This window comes from Sycon ciliatum, chromosome 2, assembly GCF_964019385.1.
Source record: "Sycon ciliatum chromosome 2, ocSycCili1.1, whole genome shotgun sequence".
NCBI lineage: Eukaryota > Metazoa > Porifera > Calcarea > Leucosolenida > Sycettidae > Sycon > Sycon ciliatum.
In genome coordinates this window covers 14,472,895-14,480,445 of record NC_088644.1, presented here as the reverse complement: position 1 = coordinate 14,480,445, position 7,551 = coordinate 14,472,895, and the positions used below count along the sequence as shown (strand labels likewise).

The window sequence follows — 7,551 nt, the reverse complement described above, 5'->3', positions numbered from 1 at the left end:
ATTTCTATTTGTTTATTTATTTTGTGTGTGCGTGCACGAGCCGCTGCCATGTTTCTTCAGTCGTGTATACCGTCATACGGTCATCTCACGCGTGCACGATATCTGGCTTGCCTTATTTGTTGCGTGTTTGGTACGCTGAGTTCGCTTGGGTCGCCGTGTGTGCACCGGTACTGGCACGTTTTGCTGATGACAGCGTTTTGAGTGGTTTGTTCCTTGGTTGTTTCCTTTGGTGTTTTTCGTTGTTCTCTCAGAGTCGCAATAGCTCTCTTACCCGTATATCCGTTATGCATTCTATTCTATCATTACTGTAATGTTTATCTATCTAAACTCGTAATGCCCGTGGTGGTTGAGACTGAGAGTGCTTGTGTGCGGTACGCCTGGAAGTCTTGAGTGAGGTATCGTTGAGATACAACGCATACATAAAATTTGGCGACCACGCCAGGATAGTACTGCACTGGAGCGAGGAGCAGGGCCGATGTATTCGGCTGGGAGTGTGGAGGCAACGTTCATTGCGAACGGTAAGGCCTATGGTTATACTGGAGAGAGTCTGCGGAGTTACGTGGAGAGCAGGCGGGTCGAGCATGCCGAGCAGATCCAGAAGAGTGAAGAGCGCAAGGCTCGAATGGAAGAGAGAGACAGTACCAGGCAGCAAACAGAGTTGCTGGACAAGATAACGAAGTTAGAGGCGAAAGTCGAGTTAGCGGCTCAACAAGATGACACAGCGAGCAGTGTGTCTGCGGAGAGCGCTCAGGGGCTGAGAGCCAAACCGATAAAAATTCCGAAATATGATGCAAAGCAGACGGTGGAAAGCTACTTGGAGCTATTTGAAGACGTGGCCAACCAAAATCAGTACGAAGTTGAGGAGCTACTGATACGCCTACGAGTGGCCCTGGCGGGGAGTAAGCTGGAAAGTGCCTGCTATGGTTGTGAAACCTTTGCCGATGCCAAGCGTGAGCTGTTGACGGCATTTGGCAAGACGGCGGACAAAGCCTGGCAAGCCCTCATCGCTAACACCCAGAAGGCAGACGAGAGCTTTTACCAATTTGTCGTGCGAGTAAGTCGGGACACTGAGAAGTGGCGAAAGCTCGCAATGCCAAAGTCTGAGGACAGTCATCGCGGTGGACGCGATGAGAGTGGGCTATTTGCAGCCATGGTACGGCAAGTGATATTGGAGGCGATAGGTCCAGATATGAAAGCATTCATGATCGAAAAAAGGTGCTACGAGAAGGACCTGAAGGCATTCACTGAGGACGGCATGGCCTACCAAACCGCCCATGGCCGTAAGTCACTGAAGGTGAAGTCACCTGAGACGCATTACATCACACCTCAACATAGTGCCCAGTGCTTGGGAGTTTCCGTCGAAGGTGCTGAGAAGGAGCTTGCTACGCTTGCGCCGGTGGAACGCAGATGGTTTGTAGCCAGGGAGAGGCTGTGTTACAATTGTCTGAGAGTGGGCCATCAGGTCAAGGAATGTCAGTCTAAGACAAGGTGCAAATGCGGCTCCAAACACCACCCGCTGCTGCACTGGCCATCCGAAACTAAGCCGCCTAGGGGCACGGACAGCGAGGGTATCAGAACGTATAGCTGTACAACGTCCGCCGGTGTACACCTCATGACTGGAGTGGCAGAGGTGTGTGGATCAAAACGAGCTCGTGTCAGGGTATTCATTGACCCAGGATCGCAGGCTTCGTTTATTTCTGCCTCCCTAGCGTCAGCAATTCGACCATCCTGCCTGAGCACAGACGAAGTCAAGGTCACTGCGTTTGGAACGGAGCCAGTAGTACGGCAACTGGAGCGTCTAGAGGTAGTCTTGACGGGAACCTCGCGGGCAATCACGATCCGAGCATGGAAGAACGACGACATGAGGATGAAGTTCCCCCCAGTTGCAAAGTCCACAATCCAGCAATGGCAAGCCAGTGGAATTGAGCTCAGTGACCAGCCTAGTGAAGGTATACCCAATGAGGTACACTTGTTAATCGGTGCGGATCATTGCAATGAAATTCTCAAGGAGAAGAAGGTGGTCAATGGAGAAACCGCATGGAGCACAGAGATCGGCTGGGTCTTGTGCGGACCTACGAAGAGTTCCGTCCCAGCAGCTACGGTGAGTGTTGGCTGCATTGAGCTTGACCGGCTTTGGCGGATGGAAGAAGTTCCAGAGCGGTCAGCTACAGCGCTACCAGACTTTCTGCTGGAGAGAGAGGGTCCCAGCTACCAAGTTGGCCTTCTGTGGAAGGCAGAGAAGCGCCCACCGGACAACCTTAACCAAGCTATGGCAGCCGCGCAAGCATTAGTACAACAGCTACAGCGTAAGGGCAAGCGTCAAGAGTACGACCGCGTGCTCCTTGAAGAGTATGCGCAGCTGGACGCCATCGAGAAGGAGGAGCATCCAGAGGAGCCAGGCTATTACATGCCACACCATGCAGTATTTCGCAGCGACGCTACCACAACCAAGACGAGAGTCGTCTTCAACGCATCAGCGTCGAGATCAGGAGAGCAGTCGCTAAATGACCTGGTGGATCCAGGACCATCCCTTCTGCCAGATTTGGTGGGGCTCTTGCTCCGTTTCCGTGAGTACCCAGTTGCTTTTCAGGCTGATATACGGAAAGCATTCTTTATGATAGGAATGCGGCCGGAGGACAGGCCATACCTCCGGTTTGTCTGGCCGGAGATAGGGCAGGAGCAGATGTGCATTTGGCGCTTGAAGAAGCTGCCTTTTGGGGTGAATTGCTCACCTTTTATTCTGAGTGCTGTTCTGCGCTATCATTTAGATCATGCTTTAGGCTCTGCTTCTGCTGAGGAATGTGCCATTATTAAGCTTCTCTTGCGCAGCTTTTATGTTGATGATTGCGTATCTAGTGTGCCTTGCTCTGCTGATGCTGAAAAGCTGCAGGAATACAGCATGCATATGTTGCAGGGAGCAGGCATGGAGTTGCGGAAATGGCGGGGAAACACGCTTCCATCAGACCCAGAGGCAGGTAGCAAGGCGCTAGGCATCGTGTGGGCGACCGAAGAAGATGTCATCTCAGTTGCTGATCTGGGTAATGTCGATGCCCCAAGTAAGTTTGGCTGGTCCCGTCGTGCGTTGCTGCGCTGCGTCGCTGCAGTGTATGATCCTCTTGGTTGGGCATCACCCGCTATTTTGCCTGGCAAGTTCCTGTTGCAAGAGTGTTGGAAGTTGGGTGGAGGATGGGATGACCCCCTACCAAGCAGTTTGTCCGTGCGTTGTGCCGAATGGTGGGGAGGGCTGGCAGATATCTCTGCAGTTCGCATTCCCAGGTGGCTCGGTTGCCCAGTTGGGAAGCCTGTCTTCTTGCATATGTTTGCAGATGCATCTGAGAAGGGCTATGGCTGTTGTTTGTACGTGGTGACTGGTGTTGTTTCCTCTTTGTTGTTCGCGAAAGCAAAGGTGGCACCTGTGGCTCGGCCTACTCTCGCTCATCTGGAGTTGCAAGCGGTGTGCCTTGCCGCGAAGGTGCTGTCATTCGTTGTCAGTGAGCTGAGGATTCCGATCGAGCGGATTGTTGGCTGGACCGACAGTCTGACTACTTGGCATTGGATCTCGAAGCCGTCGTATCAGTGGAAGACGTATGTCGCTAATCGGGTAGCAGCTGTGCAAGAGGTGTCGCGGAAGTTGCACGTAGAATGGCGTCACTGTCCCGGTGTGAGCAACCCAGCAGATCTTGTGTCCCGCGGTGTTCCGGTGAGTGGCCTTCAGACAGTGATATGGTTGCATGGCCCGCCTTGGTTAAGCGAGGAGTCTGAGTGGCCACAGTCGATTTCGTCTCACAGCACGCAAGAGTCCGCCATTGAAGCACGCGTAGCGGCAGTGAATACAGTCAGGCAGTCAGTTGTTTGGCCATGGGAGAATCTTTCGAAGTGGCAACGGGCTCGTGGAGTTGTCGTGCGGATGCTCCAGTGGAAGGAGCCGGCAACCCGCGCTGAGCTGTTCCCTAAAGCAGAAGCTTTCTTGTACCGGTCCATCCAACAAGAGTGTTTCGCGGAGGAAATCGCTATGCTGAAAGAAGGCAATTCCTTGCCTCCTAGTTCTCGCTTGTACAAGTTGTCACCCTTCCTCGATGACGCTGGGTTGCTGCGGGTCGGCGGCAGGCTGCAGGAAAGTGAGCTAGGATATGACGCTAAGCACCCTATCATCCTAGCGAAACATCATCTGACCGAGCTCTTGCTGGAGATGGTGCATAAGCAACGATTGCACCAAGGTGTCGAGAGCGTCCTTGCCTTTCTTCAACGCAAGTTTTGGATTCTGTCTGGGCGTCGCCTGCTGAGAAGTGTTACCGAGAGATGCTTTGCTTGCCGTTGGTTCAAGGCCAAAGCAGCAGCCGAGGTGGTGGCGCCCTTACCAGCAGACCGTGTTGAACATCAACAGCCGTTCGGCCTTACAGGCATAGACTACGCCGGTCCTCTTTACGTCCAAACGGGAGAGCGGTCCGCAAAGCGATGGGTCGTGCTCTTTGTATGTGGTACCACTAGAGCAGTTCATCTGGACATGGTGGATAGTCTGTCAACAGAAGCGTTCCTTCTTGTCTATCGCAGATTCGTCGCGCGGCGTGGGAAGCCTTGCAGAATTCGTTCGGACAACGCTACGACGTTCAAGGCTGCCGCGGAGAAGATAGAGGTAGTGTGGAGCTTCAACCCACCCGCAGCACCCTGGTTTGGCGGGTTTTATGAGCGCCTGGTCGCTTGCGTGAAGACACCTCTGAAGAAGGTGTTGGGCAAAGCGCTTCTGAAACCTGAGGAGCTGGCCACAGTCCTGGCGGAGATCGAGGCAGTGGTGAATTCGCGCCCGCTTACGTCCGTATCAACGGACATCGGTGATGACATGGCCTTGACCCCAGCCATGATGATGGGATATGTCTTTGCACCAGGGGCCCCCGAGGTAGAAGACGGCCTTACAGCTGCACAATTATCGGCCCGGTTCAGTTACATCATCAATGTCAAGGAGCACCTGAGGAAGCGGTGGCGGGAACAGTACTTGGTCGGCCTCAGCAGCTACCAGTCCGCCCAGGCCCGTCCGATCAAGGCTGGTGAGGTTGTCCTGGTTGTTGACGACAAGAAGAAGCGGCACCTTTGGCGCCTCGGTAGAGTGATAGAGCTGTTCGCTGGTCGAGATGGCAAGAGCCGAGTAGCACGGGTGAAGATTGGTAACAGCACCATGCTCCGGGCAATTCCCCGTCTGGTTCCGTTGGAAGTGGCTAGTGAGCCCGAGCAAGTGGCTAGTGAACCGGAGGTGCCAATCGAGCAGCTGGCAAATACTCCAGCGGATGAACAGAGTGATCCCGTCTCAACCCCAGCAAGTCCAGATGTGGGGCAACCGGCTGAGCCACGAGAGTCACCTTGTTTGAGGAGGTCTAGGCGGGCCGTCAGGATCCCAGCTCGTCTTGACTTGTAGTGTGCGAAGACCTTTGGTGGGGAGGATGTTGTAAATGCGTTGAAAAGGTCTCCGTTGCACGTCCTGAAATCTCGTCACGACTTCGACTCCTTGCCTGTTTTCCTGCAAGCTGTTGCTGCATGCCATTGATTTAGTCTAATTGATTCTGTATTAGGTAACTTCTCTTACCTGTTGGTCTTTGGCCACGAGTGTCGTCTGAGTAATTATGAACATTGCGTGCGTTTGCTAGTAGAGTTCACGATTTGCTAGAGTTACTTACGTGCTTTGTTACTATTCTCCCTGAGTGAAGTTCCGCTGCTGAGTAATCCTACGATGTGTCACTATCTGACAGGGTTTACTCTCACCCATATCGGGTGCAAGCACCCACTGACAGGTGAAACCCTTCGGCTTCCCATACGTCTCTTTCCTCTTTCCTTTCGGATTAATTATTGTAGTTTGAATTTCTATTTGTTTATTTATTTTGTGTGTGCGTGCACGAGCCGCTGCCATGTTTCTTCAGTCGTGTATACCGTCATACGGTCATCTCACGCGTGCACGATATCTGGCTTGCCTTATTTGTTGCGTGTTTGGTACGCTGAGTTCGCTTGGGTCGCCGTGTGTGCACCGGTACTGGCACGTTTTGCTGATGACAGCGTTTTGAGTGGTTTGTTCCTTGGTTGTTTCCTTTGGTGTTTTTCGTTGTTCTCTCAGAGTCGCAATAGCTCTCTTACCCGTATATCCGTTATGCATTCTATTCTATCATTACTGTAATGTTTATCTATCTAAACTCGTAATGCCCGTGGTGGTTGAGACTGAGAGTGCTTGTGTGCGGTACGCCTGGAAGTCTTGAGTGAGGTATCGTTGAGATACAACGCATACATAAAAGGCGCTGTTGCGCAGCAGATACGTAGTTGCGAGATGTGCGCCTACGCTAAACTGAATTCATTACATGAATACACCACTACAATTCCCAACCATACCACAACAAACTGATCGGCTACATCATTGTAATGCAAAAAGTTTCTATCTGTCCGAATAACATGCATGATGAGCTAAACAAAAAAGCATAGCATAGGGCCCTGAGCGAAATGAATAATTTTTTTCCTTGCATTCGAGGGTAGTACGACACCGTCTACCACCTTGATGACCTAGGCATAAAAGCATAGGGACGTTAAAAAAAATTCATTTCTCCAATTTTTTCTAGACATAGCCTAGGATTCAAACCCGCACTATTGCCGTGCATGCATTCCCCCGATACACTTCGCATACATACTCATTCTTCCAAGTTGCTTCACGTTATGATCTTGCATTTGAAAGCCCTATTTTATTGTGGCCAGCTGTCTTTGATGGTACGTAGAGGACAGGTACCGGATAGCGCCAGGCATATGGCGACGGCACACGGGACAGGTACGAGATAGCGCCAGGCATGCCGATGGCACAAATAAACAATCAAACAAACACGAAATTAAAGCTATGTGGACCCTGGCTAGCGCCAGACGTTACTGAAATAACGTATTTTGCATAGCTACGGGAATAATAATAATAATCGATTCAGTGATTGTGCAAAGATGCATACCTGTGACAAAATAGCAGTCCGCATAAGGACCGGCCCGCTGCGAGCTACGCCGCACTATCTGCCGACAGCTATATCATTCTGCCCTCTCTGGACCAACCTCATACTTCCCACCGAGGGCACACAAGGGGCCGCCTTGGCCAGCAAACCGCCCACCGAGGACCAAACCAGCTTAAGTTTTTTTTACCGTACTGTTTCTATGGTTGTAGCCAATGAGCGATGTTTCCGCGGTGGCCTTGATGAGCCGATAAAGCCAATCGTCAATGGATATGGAAAAAATACTGTAGCAATAAAGCCCGTCGTCAATGGCACCCCATACTCTGTCAGCCTAGCTCGGCAGGGGTCTATGGCAGTTTTTCGTTGTCAGCTCAGTTCGCATCTCACATTCGACTGTGAACATGCTCTGGTACCTGGAAACAGCCTGTCGAAAAACGGCAACATGAAAAGTGTCTACACATCGTGATCAGTTTCCAACTCAAGTTATGGTTGTCGCGAGTGGAGATGAACTTTTACGATAGTTTTGAATAAGCGAAAGAGAATTTACCTATCTATCTGTTCAGAAGCAAGCTGAAATAAGTGGCAGACATCACGA

At 51.5% G+C, this 7,551-nt stretch overlaps 1 protein-coding gene across 1 annotated transcript; it reads left to right on the top strand.

Annotated features, from left to right (window-relative positions):
• Positions 1–475: 475 nt before the first annotated feature.
• Positions 476–5,407, top strand: LOC135810390 (uncharacterized). The gene has a single exon (XM_065323883.1). It carries the CDS (start codon positions 476–478, stop codon positions 5,405–5,407), a length of 4,932 nt encoding a protein of 1,643 aa, XP_065179955.1.
• The last annotated feature ends 2,144 nt before the right edge of the window (positions 5,408–7,551 follow it).